The sequence below is a fragment of the Mytilus californianus genome, unplaced genomic scaffold (genome assembly GCF_021869535.1).
Source record: "Mytilus californianus isolate M0D057914Y unplaced genomic scaffold, xbMytCali1.0.p SCAF_13, whole genome shotgun sequence".
Classification (NCBI taxonomy): domain Eukaryota; kingdom Metazoa; phylum Mollusca; class Bivalvia; order Mytilida; family Mytilidae; genus Mytilus; species Mytilus californianus.
Window position 1 is genome coordinate 40,797,235 of NW_026262615.1, and position 16,935 is coordinate 40,814,169.

Genomic DNA, 16,935 nt, shown 5'->3' on the forward strand with positions numbered 1-16,935 from the left:
AAAAGAAAAATTCAGTGATGCCATCTTATCTGTATCCTTGTTTGTTAGAAAAAAATAAATGATCATGGTGACGGTACAACATGTTTATTAACTAATACAAGGAGAACCCCATAAATACACTGTACGAACGAATCATTTTTAAAATTATTGAAACTCCTAAAAATTGAAAACCTTAAAAACCTCAACAAAGCCAAGAGTTACATTAAAGTCTAGAAAGGAATTGTTCTTTGGCAACACAGCAAATTCAACCAATCAGGGTTTGGATATTGTGAATTTTAACAAAAGTGCAGCAAGATCTATGAAGTGTTTAACAACAAGATTTCTGATAAACGGAATTCATTCTGACATTTACATATACTAAAATGATTTTAATCAATCTACGCCTACTTCTCTATAATAGTATTCTTGTATTCAACTGCTTCATTGTGTCGTAGCTGAACAGACACTTCATGTTAACCCGCTACTCTTGGAAAGCGGTTGCTGAATTGTATGCAGTTGGTCACATGATTTTTTTTGAATGATTGTTACATTTAATAACATGAGATTCGCCATTTTGCTCACATGTTTAATATATTTAAAAGACGGAAGACACACTTATTCCTTGGTCAACTGACGGATGGGCTATACAGTTTACTTGAACTATCTAAATATAAGATCAATTGTAAAATGAAAAACGAAAAGACATTAATGAAAATTATTCCGTCAGTCAGGTTAAACATTTTAGATCAAGCTATAAACCGTAAAAACCAAACCAAATTGAATGAATAGAATTTGGATTGAATCATTTGCGTCATTGAAAGAGTATGAACAGATGTATGTTTTGTAAAAATAAAGTGCATAGAGATGAAAACAGAAAATCTGCTCTAAAATTAACAAATGTTTTCAGACTTTTTTAACCAACTATTGCAAAATAAAGGAATAATTAATTATGTACGTGATAAATAGAGTATTGTATAAACACTATTAACCATTATCAGCCCGATATCTGAAGGCTCGAGGGCTGGTATTGGTCGAGGGGGATACATAACGGATTTTATTATGTATTTATCACAATCATATATTTAAATAGAAGACTTAAGTTTTTTCAAGTTGAAATTTCCCTACAAAAATTATTATAGTTGAGGGTTGACATAAACTTCAATGTGAACTAGACATCACACGGTAGGAAGACCCATGGCCGATTATTTGTACTCAGGGATCAGTACAACAATAAAACCATCTCTGCATTTTAATGTTTACTTGTACTTCTGCTAAGCAATTAAGTTTCATCTAGTCCTTTGTTTAAACAACTTGGCAGAATGATAAGAAAACACTGGCACACCATTGGGAGTTATAAAACTGCAAAAATAAATTTTTCCAAAAACCACATGTAATTCCATATAAACAACAAACAAATCTGAAGAAATCAGTCGAAAAACTTACGATACCATGGCAAATTAAAAAAAAAAGACCAAAACACACAAACCACAACATAGAAAACAAGTAAATAAGCATAACCGAGTGAGATCTTATGTGACTGAAGGGTAGCAGATTCTTTTCTGGCACCTACCGTGATGTTCTTGTAAGTACAAAACCGGTGAAATGCTTCTAATGATGAAGACTGTATGGTTGCCTTTAGATATATTTTGGCTATTTTTTTTTTTTTGGTATATTCTATTTATGTTAGAATATGTTTCTCTAATGATTAGCAAAGTCATTGAAATGTTTGATAAACGAAAGTTCTTGTCAAGCGCCTTCCAATTTTTTTATTCTTATGTCATACATTTACAAAATTGATGCGTAAAAATTAGATTTAAACAAGAATCAAATTGAAGCACACGATAAAAAGCATATATTATAGTAATCAACTTAAACAACACTTTCTGAAAGTCGAAATTGTTCCACGTATCAAAGATTTTTTTATAAAGTTGTCAATTTGTCTAACAGTTTACACATGTTAGCAGATTTCGATTCAGCCAGACAGCTAATAAAGGTTATGTATGACCTGTTAACTAATTGATCATCTACGCAGATAATCTGCAACCACACGTAGATTATTTTTTTAAACAGTGGGTTCATAAATGGTTAAAATGCCTGAGAAATGGAGATATCTTAATATGTTATAGTCTTTATTATAAATGCTATACTTGCGAATTGACATTAAGCATCAAGCAATGAACCATTCGGTCAACCATATGATATTGTGATGTTATTCTAATTCGTGGGATATCAATTAGAATTAATTCCGTTCGTATAGTTAAACCACGAATTGAAATGTTCAACGGATAACAAAAAATCTATACACTTGATTGTAGACTAGGAAAAAACCTAGAAATCGAATATCCATGAAAATACAATGTTTCCTCAATTAACAAAAACAGACTAATCCACAGTAGACTGTAAAACCAAATTTAGGTTTCACATCGTCGAAGAGATGTGTTAGAAATTTTTTTATCAAAAATATCAAACGTCATGGTAAATTCAAAAAGGTGAAAGTCCATAAAATCTGACAAAATCAAACGTAATACTTATCAGCGAAGTGGACGATTTGAAAACTATTCAAAACAACTGTCATATTCCTGACTTCATCACAGCAATTTTAATTGTACAAAATCTTCGTGTTATTTTTAAATATAACTTTCCTCTCTATAAACACTGTTTTCCATCTCATTAAAGCTTATCATTATTTAAAAAAAAAGTTAAAGTGTTAAAAAATCTGTCATGGCAAAATGGTATGTAAGTATCTATTTTACAGTTAGCTAGAAAAATTAATTGTACTTATAAACACGGTACGTTAAAAAAACTGTATATGTGTAACTTTAACACTTCGACTACATAATGAATCAGAAACGACACCACATAGGTGGTAAGAGGTTAGGAAATAACAAAATCACAGTAGCCTTATAATTTGTCAGTGCTATAACACGTAGCTGGTAATGTTTATGTTATCTTCTGTGATTTGTTTTTCCGCCGTGTATTTTTTATTCATTTTTTTTATTTGCCATGGTATTGTCTGTTTTATAATTGACTAATGGTTTTGTAATGCCTCCTAGGTAATTTTTCTCTTTTATTAAAAGTAGTTTGGACAGGGTTTGCAGAATATACCAAAATATCAGGAATAGTGAATAATTTGTCACAAAATGAAGAAAAAAATCACGGGTTACTTAAATACAAATGTATTAAGAATATATGATTATAAGCACATCATATACATAATATATACTAAAGGGCACAAAAAAACATGAATAGGGAAATACCTAATGAATTATGGAATACAGGCAAAAAAAAATTGTCTCCTCTAAGAAGGCAAAATAATCATCAACAAAATACCACATGTCTGACAGTATTAATCTAAATTATCTTGAGTTTTTAAAAGTTGTGATTCAATTTTAAATAAACAATCCACCATCTGATATTACTTCCCAATTCTCAACTATTTGCTATTTCTCAATTCTTCATCTTCATATAGTACTAAAAGATATACCCTTGAACAATGCCTTAAACAGTTTAATGCTTACCCCTTGTCATAAGTAACAATACGGTTCGTGCAACACATGTTGGGTAAGCTAAAAAGTCGTCAGTTTTCAAATTACATTAAACATGTTAAGGACGTTAAATTCCACTTTAAAAAATAAAAAACACATTAGTTAGAGAAATTGTAAGTTCTATTGCTCCCACCGTAGAAGAGGGCTCATCAAGAGTTACCATCCTAAGTCAGTACGTTACAAAATTGATTTCCGTCTCTAACTTTAGTTTGCCTCAAACAAATGTTATGAAACTTATACACAATGCTTACTACCACAAAACACAAATCAAATTTGAATTTCGGTGGCGTCATTTCTAGAATTATGGTTTTTACACATGAAAAAATTTCTGAATTTAGTTTTCGTTCCCTAATTTAAGTTGGCTTCAACCAAATGTTTTGAATCTTTGACACAATGGTTATATCCACAAACCTCATATCTAGTATTTTATTGGCGTCAGTTTTACTGTTCTAGAGTTATGGCCTTTACAAACAGAAAAATTGCTGAATTTTCGTTTCCGTTCTCTAACGTAAGTTTGCTTCCACCAAATGTTATGAAACATATACACAATATACAATTATGGCCTTCATGAAAAGTTAATATCCAAAATTATTAAATCGAGGAAATAATTCGAGATTTAATAATTTTGAATATTTACTTTTCATGAAGACCATAACTGTATTATTATACTGAACTGAATACAAAGATATTGTTTTCCTTGAATGAACATAAAAAAATTGAGATAAAAGTTCCTCTCGACTAAACTAGAAAAAAAATCAAGATTTCTCATAGATCTCATAGATTTGTACGTATTGCATACTTATTCAAGCATATAAACGCAATAGTTGTAGCTGTTCAGTGCTTGTTTAGTCTTTGAGTCTCAAATGTTTTCAATTTCCAGATCCGAGAATGGGCAAAATGTTGAGGCGGCTGCCATATTTTCCAGATATAAACACGCGATATGACGTCTTTAGCTTGTTATTATTTTGACGTGCAAATGTGCGCCAGTTATTATTTGCTACGCGGTTATTCCTGAACAGTTATTTTACCTACGCGCATATTCCCAAACAGTCATTTTGCCTACGCGCAGATTCCCAAACAGTTATTTTGCCTACGTGATATTTGCCGCGGGAAAAGGGTGTTGTTCTCCATGAAGAAATACAGTTTTATCTCAATTATTTTATTAGTGGATCTATAGTAAAGTATTATAATACTTATTACCACAAACCGTACTCCAAGTTCGAATTTAGGTAAATTCACTATTACAGTTCTTGAGTTATGTTCCTTTATAACGTCACATACAAGCGAGGACATCATCTGTGTCCTTTACACAATCTCCACGTATTTTATTCTTTAAATTCAGGCTTACATGAGTGAAATAGATCTTTTTTTTTCTCTCTAAATTATATCAAATATAATTGAACATTGATAATTAGACTGTATGGTGTAAATAAACTCATCATAGATACCAGGATTCAAATTTTTTATTTGCGCCAGACGTGCGTTTCGTCTACAAAAGACTCATCAGTGACGCTCGAATAAAAAAGTTAAAAAGGCCAAATAAAGTACGAAGTTGAAGAGCATTGAGGACCACAAATTCCTAAAAGTTTCGCCAAATACAGCTAAGGTAATCTATTCCTGAGGTGGTAAACGTCTTTATGATGCATTATGTAACTGTGTATGGTTTATGTTGAGGTGTGTTTTGAACAATGAAAAGAATTGAAAGGTTCCTGATGAATGATGTATTATTTTTTAATTTTAGATCGTTTTAGAGAAGGATTTGTTTACAAAATAAAATTGCCACTCTATTATACATGTTATATTTGTTCCAGTGTAGGTTGTGGGTTATTTTGAATGTTGTGAATTGTAAAAATAATCAAATTGGAAAAGGGAACTGTGATTAGTGCATGGTGTATTGTGTAGTGGTGTATGATGTAAGGGGTAACGGTGTATTGTGTTATAGGAAAGTTTATAACATACAAGGAATGTAGTTCTGTGAGAGTAATTTTATTTTGTCACAAATGTCAATTTACAAGACACAATCCCTTGTGTAATTCGGTATTTTTTTTCACATCTACTGACCACTCTGATTCTAATATATATCTTTCTTGACAGCAGAAACAAAGTGTGATGTGTGATTTCTAGATGTACAAAAGTTAAAATGTATGCAAAACATTCCTCAAAAATGAAAACTTTAACATTTGTCAATTATTGTCACAGAAATAGTTTTATATAAAAACATTCTAATTTTCAATTCACTACATGAAAATGGCAAAAAGTGACGTTGTCATACAGTTATGTGTTCTAATGATGTCGTTTGTTTATTTATTGTTTCTTTAAGTTTTGTTTACTTGGGCATGTTGGGGTTTCAACATCTTGATCAGACAAATAAATAGCTCATTTTACCAACTTGATAGAGTATTTCCTTTCAGACGGAGTAAATCAATGCATACTAGTATGAATACAACAGTTTGTTTTATAATCAAACATATTTAAATATTAAATATATCTGGATACTTTCCACAATCATCATTATGTGTGCAATCAACACACTGATGCGGCGACTTGAATGCGCATGGACAGCCTGCATTCTGACAACACGCACATGTAAACGTTCCCGGGTCGTCTACACACTCACATCCGGTTAAACTTGCAGTGAAATGATCTATTTCTAAAATAAAACAGCAGTTGTTATGTATGTGATTGGACGATAATGATAGATAATTATTTTTTTTATCTTTTACTTTGTATTCCCATTTCACTGCTTTATTATTGCGTTCATTAAATAAAAAAAATATGCATTCTCAAGTATTTCAGAAAATCTAAATTCTGTTAAAGATAAATTGAAAATCATTTACATATCTATCACAAGATCCAAAAAACATAAAAAGAAAGAACAATAACATTTCAGATTTAATTATTTTGTTCATTGCATTTTACACCTTTTAGAAGAGTTCAGGTTTTACAAGTTACTAATTGTAACTGCTATTAATTATTCCGAATTTCAATTCAAGAGAAAAAAAGCAAATGTATTATGCTCTCTTTCTAAGACTAGAAGTTGGCATTCCACAAGCAAGGTAAAGTAACCCCCTTTGTTCAATAATTAACTATGTATTTATGTATAAGACTAAGGCGAAGCGGTCTGATTGCCAATGAAATAATTATCCACCAAGGTGATCGTTCAAATGACGACGATATAACCAATTATCGGTCTCCTTACGACATGTAACCTACCGAAATCGACGCATACCATCGGTTTGTACTTACATGTGGAACAATTGATGATTACCCTTCTAAAGTTTTTTTTTTAGGTTTGTGATGCGCATTCTTTGGTTTTCTATGTTATGTGTTGTATACTGTTGCTTGACTTTTGATAGTTTTTTCCATGTTAGCTATGCCATTCGCAGTTTTATTTCGTCTAATGAATTTTAATGTCCCTTTAGTATATTTTGCCTCTTTACTGCCTTCAACAATGAGAAAAATCCCAACCGTTTTGTCAGTTTTAACAGGTGTCAACATGAAAAACGTGAAACAATTCAAACGAGAGAAGTAACGTCCCGATTTATAACACTGAAATTTACGAAAAACAAGTACGAGTACTAATATAAATAAACAGAAGTAGAGAAACAATGACAATGATGCTATTATGACAAATACGAAACATTGACAACCACTGAATTACAGGCTCCTGACATGGGTCATGCACTTAAATAATTTGTTGGGATTAAAATGTTAATGAGCGTTCAACCCTCTACTTACCCTGAACATAGGTGTATAATCACAACATACGAACAAAATTTCAAAAATCCGTATCAAATCGCTTAACTTTAAGGATCATTTCGAAGCCAAAAAAAATTAACATAAAACAATAAACATAAAGTACCGATATAAGAGTTCTCGCATTTATCGCAGCTATTTTAAAGTCAATCACAACTAATGAATAAATCATATTCTCTCAGACTGAAGTCCCTCTCATCCCAAATGAGTATATACTTTCGGGTTTTCTACCCACTGATATCGTCAAATATTATCCGCTATCCACAATTTGAACTTTAAGGCAAGGGAGCGAAGCGAAAATGCAAAAACGCTTCACATTGTGTCGAGTGGCTGATATTTTACTATATCTATACATAGAAAATCCGAAAATATGTTTATCGTTCTATTACTGTTCTTTTCTCCTCCTTTCGACGATTTTAATCTTAATTAAAGTAAACTTGATTACGTCTCCTCACATAATGGGACGTCGCTTCTAAATTCTCCTCAGACATTGTGACGTGGCTGATAATTCCCGTTCACGTCTCAAAAGCATGACACAATAATTATGAAGCGCCTGGGCACGATGATATAGGCGAAGGGAAGGACAATAAGCAATTTTATGAAGAGCTAAGCAGAGTGGTACAGACAGTGCGAACACCGAATGTACGGTTTATATGATTTTTCTCTTTCAATATCACATTTCATCAAACATCAACCAATATACTATCTCGCCAAAATCTCTTGAGATTCTGTTGGTGTCTCAGGTTGATACGGGTGTGATATTAAAAAGCCATTTAATATTTTCAATAAATATACAATAGCATGACCTATATTTATTTCGTACTAACCTTATACCCTTTGATCTGTGGTCCAGCCATGTTGGGTTACAGACGGCTTGCATATTTGTTGTTTTGAATTCTGCTCTCCTTTCCTTCTACATCGTTGGTCTATTTTACATGTGTTTGGCTAATGAATAATGTTAAACGATTAATCCCTTTATATATTAGACAAACTGTTTAGAAAGAAATCACTCGAATTGTATATTTTGCTGCCATATTCTACTAAGCGTCATAACATACAGTGTATACCATTGCATACTGTCAGAAACAATGATACTGATACCGAAGATTCATGACAACTTGAATTAGATTTATATTAAAACCATAAATGTTTACAGAAAATTGATCAGCAGTTTTTAAAGTTATGTTTTTTGTTGTATAAAACATAATTGTCACCAACAAAATGGTAACGCTTTTTTATCGTGAAATTGTTAACTAAATTGATTTCTCTATATTGTATTCCTTCCATCTTTGGGTACAGCTCCTTATTGTATGCAGAATATAAGTTTGCTGCTCGTTTTATTTTTATATAACAAAATAACAATAAAATTTAAAAAAAAATAATAATTATAATAATAATGATAATAATAATAATAATAAGAAGAAGAAGAAGAAGAAGAAGAAGAAGAAGAAGAAGAAGAAGAATACTGATAATGATCGTAATGAAACCTATTTTATGCCTCGGCGAACATATCTTGTTAGATAATTTATGCATTAAGTTTCAATTTAGGCGATGGTGTATCAACAACTAAAGTAAGTTAAAAGGATATGACATACATTCATTTAAAACAATATTAAGAATGAGTTAAATTACTAAACGTTTCATCCACAAATGAACGTGTTCTAAAACAATCATTATTTTAGTCATTTGACAATTTCTTTTAAGCTGTTACAGGCGCGTCATACTATGATTATATTATAAATACCTTTAAGGTGCAATTGCCATCTTCTTTACATGCTTGACACAATGAGTCAAATATGATTAAAGTTTCCTCATTGCTATACTGTTGTCCGTCTGTTGTAATACTTATTTTAAATCCTGCAACAACTGCACCTGTAAAGTGTTATTTCATAAGGTCAATGTTCATAATATAAAAATAAGGAGATATGGTATGCTTGCCAATGAGACAACTATCCAAGTTCAAATGAAGTGGATGTAAGGAATAACAGATAACCGTAAATATATTAGCGATCAAATTTAGTCTTGTTGCTGTTTACTTAATTGTATAAGTCGAATACTATAGATGAAGTGTTAATTTTAAAGTCTTTAACAACGCATTCAACAAAGTAATATTACGTCTTTTTATCGGAACAATATTGTTAATAGGGCTTATCACTCTGAACTACACTCGTGTCCTCTGAACAATGTGACATATACATTTGTTAAAAGTGCAATTTAACAAGGATACCTTATTCATCACCACTTGAGTCCTTTTAAACGAATCAAACACCAGAGGTGTTCTTGGTAAGTTTTACGAGCTTTATCTTTTGTTAAATTAGTTTGTCATCTTAGAAGCATCAAGACGCTTCCTAAAATCATACCAAGGGATAGGTGTACAGTGAAATTTTTATCTAAAATGCTTTTGATGATAACTATTGTTACAATTGTGTTTTAAGTCTTTTTTGTAGTAAAACGACTATAAAACAAAAACGAATTGAATATTGAACACGATTTTGATTAGCATCTCACTTTGTTTAGCAACATTGATGATTATCAACACAAAGAAATAAGGATAATGTACCCGTTATTTGTTTAACACCCAAGGTCGAAATCTAAAAATGACAAATCCCACTGGAATTTTAACAATCTATTCCATATACTAGTATATTTGTCAACAATCTGATACATTTTTTTCGAATGAAATATTTTAGCGGTAAGTTTTAAAGGCATTTCCAATAATTCTATAACATTTTGCATTTATTTAGATAACGTATCTAACCGAAATGAATTATTTTCGGTTTTGCCCTCAAAAAATATTTTGGAGGAAACATTCAAAATTGCCAAAAAGGTAAATATAGCAGTCATGTTCTATGCTCAAGAATATATAGATGCATGTTTTGTTTTGAATTAAGCCATAGCATTAGGTGAACCTCAAAGTTGATAAGCTAAATGATGAACCTGATGTATATAGCGGTACATATAATGTGACAACAATCCCAGGAACACAAAAACCAAAAACCTAGATCAGCTTGAGGAGAAAATGCAGTATTCAACCAAAGACAAGTCTCTGTACAAACTACAATATGTGACGCTCTTTAAAGGCGAGACTCTATAACAAATGGAAAAAACTTAAAAGAGAACACCAAAGATTAACATTCAGTACTAAACTTTTTATATTAAAAAAATTAAAAAGTTCCTTACTTTGTGTTTTCCAATTAACAATGTTAACCGTTTGGCTTACTAAATATCAAGCCTGGTATAAGTCTGACATGGAACATATGGTTGTAATTTCAATAATCAAAAAACATGCATGCTGTATGACTAAACCAAATATCATTATATAAATGTTAAAACATATTTTGTTCTAATATCATACCATTTGATACACCTGATGGTGGCAGAGAACATTCTAATTCATTAAAACTTGTGAATATTCCTTTTACAAGTATGTGTCCTTTTCCTTTGTCGTCTAAAAGTTTTCCATTTTCCATCTAACAACAAACAGTTGAAATTAAAACAAATTAAATTAACTTTAATGACTCTTCAAAAATATTGCTTTCCAAAAGAAAATTGTATCAAACATTTTTCACCGATGTATGTGTTTTTAGTAACTTTTGAGAGCTGTAAATGTAGCTCGCACTGAGAAGCACCGTTCAAAATAAATGTTGTTTCATATTTAACAGTCTTTTAAATTATGTAAAGATATGTTAAGATAGGTTGAGATTATGAAAATTTTTAGAATGTATAATTTTCCATTTTTTTATCAGTTTTAGTTGTATAAAGTAATATTCGTTGGACAAAGCGGCATAACACATATCTGTTTTATTAAAAACTGTATGTGTTTTATTACTCTTAGACTGGTGTTTTTTTTGTTTTTTTTTTTGTCTCTTTGTCACAGCTTCTGAATACAAAAAAAATGAAACTAAATGAAAAGTTGGATATTTTTATAAAATTAAAAATCTGTGTAAAAAGTAAAATAACAAATATACCGAACTCCAAGGAAAATTCAAAACGGAAAGTCCCTTCCCAAATGGCAAAATCAAAAGCTCAAACACATCAAATGAACCGAATAATACATTGTTAAAACAATCGTTTTATAGATTTGATACAGAATGCTATTTATTAACACAATTTTGCTATTCCTTTTATACCTTTTACAATGTAGTTGGAATGAATACATATATGGACTGCGTGACAGTTTCCATCTGTCAATCCATTTCAAGACATATTCCCTGCGATAAACCCACAACTGTTTAGACATTTTGCGTCCCGAAAAGAAATGAGATTTGTCTACATTCAAAATGTATGCATTTTTTATTAACCTGAACAGACAGTTATAATCAACTGTTTGAAAAAGGACTGAAATTAATTAAAGCAACTGCATGTGAAACGTCTGAATACTACTCAAATATTTTAAAAATTCTTAGTCTTCACCACACTCAGTTATAATGTTTAGATATTTCAGAATGCGTTAAAAACAAAATACTCATTTAGTCTTAGTCTATGGTACTTATTATTTAACATGACAAAACAAAATGCAGTAGTTAACATGTCAATCCAACACTATTTGCCTATGTTGAGCTGGCAATATAAAAATAAGAAGGTGTGGTATGATTGCCAACAAGACAACTCTCCACCAGAAACAAGATTTCTCAGCATTTTACAACTATAGGTCACCGTACGGCCTTCAACAATGAGCAAAACCCGTACCGCATAGTCAGCTATAAAAGGCCCCAAAATGACAAATGTAAAACTATTTAAACGAGAAAACTAATGGCCTGGTAACAGTACAACATAAGAAAAAACTATAAAAGTCAGCTGAATTTACTGTGAAATAATATTACGTTACATAAAACATTCGTAATATAATTATGAAATGTTTGCTTAGCATTATTAACATTAAGAGCTTTTTTGTTAACAATCAGTTGTTTGTAGATATTGGAAGATGTGGTATGAGTGCCAATGAGACAACTCTCCATCCTAGTCACAATTTTTAAAAGTAAACCATTATAGGTCAAGGTACGGCCTTCAACACGGAGCATTGGCTCACACCGAACAGTGCATTTTAAGTCCAACCACTAGAGTCTCTTGTCGGTGTTGGTTACAATTTCAACATATCCGTTTTAATTAACCTTACCTTTAAGTATTGAACACGACACTGTAAGTCAGGACTGTACATCAAATTGTCTGCTATAATATATGAAGTTCGACAGTTTTCTTGACGAATATCACATAAACTATCTACGTCGTCCTCTCTGGAAATAATAGTGGTGCAGGGGTTAAATTCTGAACTATGTATAGCTTTCAGTGATACAAAACTCAGAAAAATTATGTATGGTACAAATGATTTAAAACATTTCTAAATAGATTTTTCAAAAACCAAACGAATCATGCTGGTATAAGGGTGAGTAGGTTTCTTCAGCATTTTCTCTAATTATAGGAAATTTAAGACTTACATTTTGGTTTACACAGTGGATATATTGTCAAAAAAATACATAATTTTCAAATGATAGATGAGAGTTGATTAACATATCATACCACTTCTGTAAAATTCAAAGTATTTAAATTAATATGGTTTAAAATTTAATTAACGATCCAAGCCTTAACGTTCGTTTCAAGTTTTTTCAAGTTGTATTGCGTTCTATTGATAGTATTAAACCGTTGTTGTGAAATAGTTGCGACAAAGAATTTCTTTTTCCAGCAAATATGCTAAGCATGCGACAAACATTTGATTATTAACGCTTAAATCAATAAACATGGTAGAATTGAAAATAACACTTATATGTTTGTTGTGTCTGAAGCACCCTCCCTTACTAACCTTCATAAAGAACGATTATGTATAGATAATTCCAAACGAAATATGTATACGTACCTGAACACGGGTAGACTTATATGATAGGAAAGGACATAAACATGTGATCAAAGTAAAGCAAAATTGTGCTGATGTGAGTTTGCCTGAGGGAGCTGGAACTTTCCTTTTCTTACTATTACTCAATTTATCAACTAAAAATTTAATTTCAAAAATATGTTAATATTTATGTCAGTCCTTTTACTATGTTTACTGAGATGTTTTCAATTGCCGAGTGTTTCCTTTTTTTACTCTATGTTTTTGCACTTGTCACTTTCTTCCTTTATTTAGGCATGCCTTGATTAAGAAATTTTATATTTTTACTCATACCCATAAATAAAATGAATAAAAGGAACGGATCCAACTTTTACTGAGCAATCTGGTCCATGATATCCACTGTTGCACAGACATTGACCTTGATGACATATTCCTTTCATGCTACACTCATTTGGACAAACATCAGAAGTGACGTAATCTGGAAGTACTAATTGACCATTTTTCCCAGTGACGTAATATTTTATATCGCCAGCAATGGTTATCTGGCAAGCCTCATTGTAGACAAGAACGAAGTTATCCAAAAAATTTAGACTGTCTGTTATCTACAAATAAAAACACTAAACACAGTGAGTACGACAAAAAATAAACACAAAGGTCTCGATGAATAGACGCTACCTCAGAACTATTTTTTGGGGGGTCTACACGTATTCGAAATGATTATAAGAAAGGTTTTAACTGTACCATAATGCGACACTCCTTATCATAGAAAACACAATTGACTGAAATAAGGTAGTAACTGCTAGATACATAGTCAATAAACAGGTGCTGTTGAAAAGACGCTTCATTAAATAGAAAGTTTCATAGGAAATATAAGTTATCATCTATTTTGTTATAAAGTTACGTTCTAAAGATACCCTCGATGATGTTCATATTTAGGTATTAGTCAAAACATGTACAGACCTTTCTGTGTATCTACGATATTCAGAAATTCATTGTCACTTGAATATGTTACAAGTATATATTTATTTATTGTCATGATGATTAATGTATAAAGTATCGTGAAAATATTGCAATGAAACTCTGTAGTGCTTTTACAAAAGCTTTCAAATCATTAAATGCAATAATGCTTATACATCCAAACCTTGATGTCTTCTGTACAGCTATCCATCAAAACCATAAAGTCATCAACATTTTCTCTGCAGTGGGGATATAAGGATGCTTTTTGGAATGCTTTCCTGCATAAATTTATTGCATACGAGAGTGTTTTGCCTGATTGTGTTGGCCACGTAAGGAATGATCTTTTGCTGATATGGTTTTCTGCAAACACATAATTGCTATTGACAATATGAGATGATACGGTTATTTACTATTTCTATCACCAAGACAAAAATTTATACAAAAGACATTGTTAACAAAGTGTATTCTTTTGGTGGTCATGTTGTAACCAGCTACTTGTAAATTCATTCATTGTATTGGCTTCTTTTTGCATTGTGTTGAGTGGTACCCTAATTTTTAGTTCATTCAATTGATATGCGATATAGAGATGCTAAAAATACCCACGGGATACTCAAAATCAAAAGTCGGAAAGAAATTAACAACGCCATGGCAAACAAAACAGACCAAACAAGGACAAAAGATTGTATACACAACATAGAAAACAAATGACTGAGCAACATGAACCCCACCAAAAAATGGGGGATGATATCAGGTGGTCAGGAAATTATTTTTAATTTAAAATAGATTGGTTTATGTTTCAAACAAACAATACTTCGTCGACCTCGATAGGTAATTGGTTTATTGAAATGTATATTTATGTTATTAACAGTCTTAAGAGTGTTCGTCATCTTTCCAATAAGACCTGACAGTAGAGAAGGTGTAAGACAAGTCTTTGTTGTGTAATTTGCTCTCTTACCTGAAAAGCTAACAAGAGGCTGTCAGAGGGACAGCAAACCGGATTTTTTTATCATTTATTTGTGTCCTGGCATTTTTCAATATCACAAGGAAAATAACTCCTGAACGGTAAAAGTGACAATCATTGATATTGTCATCAGTAATAACATATTAAAATTTGAAAAGCTTTGGTTGAACGGTTCACGAGTTAAAGCATGGACACGACTGCAAACACCATTTTTCAATCTTTCAATAACCATAACTCCTGAACGGTGAAAGAGAAAATCGTCAATATCGATCTTGACCTCCATTTTGTCATCAGTAACAACATAATAAAATTTGAAAAGCTTTGGTTTATCGGTTCATGAGTTACAGCATGGACACGACTAGAGACACCATTTTAAATCTTTCAAGAACCATAACTCCTAAACAGTGAAAGTGAAAATCGTCAATATCGAACTTGACCTCAATTTTATCATCAGTAACAACATATTAAAATTTGATAAGCTTTGGGTAAACGGTTCATGAGTTTCAGCACGGACACTACTGGAAACACCATTTTTCAATCTTTCAAGAACCATAACTCCTGAACCGTGAAAGTGAAAATCGTCAATATTGTACTTGACCTCCATTTTGTCATCAGTAACAACATACTAAAATTTGAAAAGCTTTGGTTGAACGGTTCATGAGTAAATGCTAGGACACTGTTTTGCAGCCGACCTCCCGGCCGCCCGTATCCCGCCCGCCGTACATTCCCAAATCAATAACCGATTTTTACTTCGTAAATCCGGTTAAAAAGTGAGATTCTATTTTTGAACGACTTAAAATTGAACTAATGTATGACCATCGGTGTTTTTTGTGCAATCTAAAGTTTTAGATTTACCAATTAATTGATCATATATATAATTTCAAGGTATGGAAGATGGTCATGAAATCAATTTAATTTCACAGTTATTTTTGTTTGATAATTTCATTGTTAATATTTAGTTATCTTTTTAACGTTAGTGTTTATCAAAGTTTTTTTTTCCCATTTCGAACTGCTGCTGTGATATAAAATATTGAAATTCTATTCCTCCATGATAGCAAATAATTCATTAAATTTGCCTTTAAGAGAAAATAAAATGATGTCTTAATTTTGATTTTATCAATAAAAAAAGGTATCCGTGTCACCTGTTTGTTGAGTTGGAGTATCAAAACTTCGCTTTCCATTTGGATGTTTCTTTGATGAAAGAAGTTGTAGTCCTTTATTACCATTATATACCTGAAACATTGTTTTTTCGAAAATCATTCGAAACAATGGTAGCGAAAGCGAAGTTTAAAGTAAGTATGATTTTTTTTTCTTTCTGATTTTTCAGTGATCGGTCATACAATAAACCTTTATCGATTTCATGATACGCAATTTATGTTTCTTATATTTGTTGGTTTTGCTTGTATATTAATCATGTATTACTTGAAACGTTTAGACATTATTCAGTTATTCCATCCAAAGTAGATGTGACATAAGTTAAATATATGTATACCTAATATTTCGTCCTATGCAGTTGGCTGTGTAATGTATTATTAGTTTGTTTTTCTTTTGTTTTCGAATTTTTTAATCTATACAGCAATAACATTTCATGTACTTGATTTTTCAGACCTCTATGTTTCAACACATAAATTCACGCGCATATATAGAAGAACCTTTCCATGAAGACGAAAATTATGTATTTGTCTATGCATGCATCAAAATTACCTGTTTAAGTGGATTTTTGGCTGACCCTGAACAGGAAGTGACGTTTTGAAGACACTGACAATATTCATGTCCTTTGCTGTACCGTGGGTTGATTATGGTTGACTTATTGTAAAACATAGACTGCGGTTTTGGTATGCTGAAATCAATAAATTATATTTAAGGTAGATAGGGTGTCTTCCTCCATCTTGGATTTTGTAATACCTGACAAC

At 31.5% G+C, this 16,935-nt stretch overlaps 1 protein-coding gene across 1 annotated transcript; it reads right to left on the minus strand.

The window, feature by feature from the left end:
- Positions 1-6,059: 6,059 nt before the first annotated feature.
- On the minus strand, positions 6,060-16,226 carry LOC127723668 (uncharacterized). Its single transcript, XM_052230403.1, has 8 exons — positions 16,165-16,226; positions 14,246-14,421; positions 13,438-13,706; positions 12,397-12,514; positions 10,636-10,750; positions 9,025-9,152; positions 8,108-8,225; positions 6,060-6,174 (listed from the first exon to the last, which is right to left on the minus strand). Exons 2-7 carry the CDS (start codon positions 14,279-14,281, stop codon positions 8,109-8,111), a joined length of 783 nt encoding a protein of 260 aa, XP_052086363.1. The 5' UTR covers positions 14,282-14,421; positions 16,165-16,226; the 3' UTR covers positions 6,060-6,174; position 8,108.
- Between the last annotated feature and the right edge of the window lie 709 nt (positions 16,227-16,935).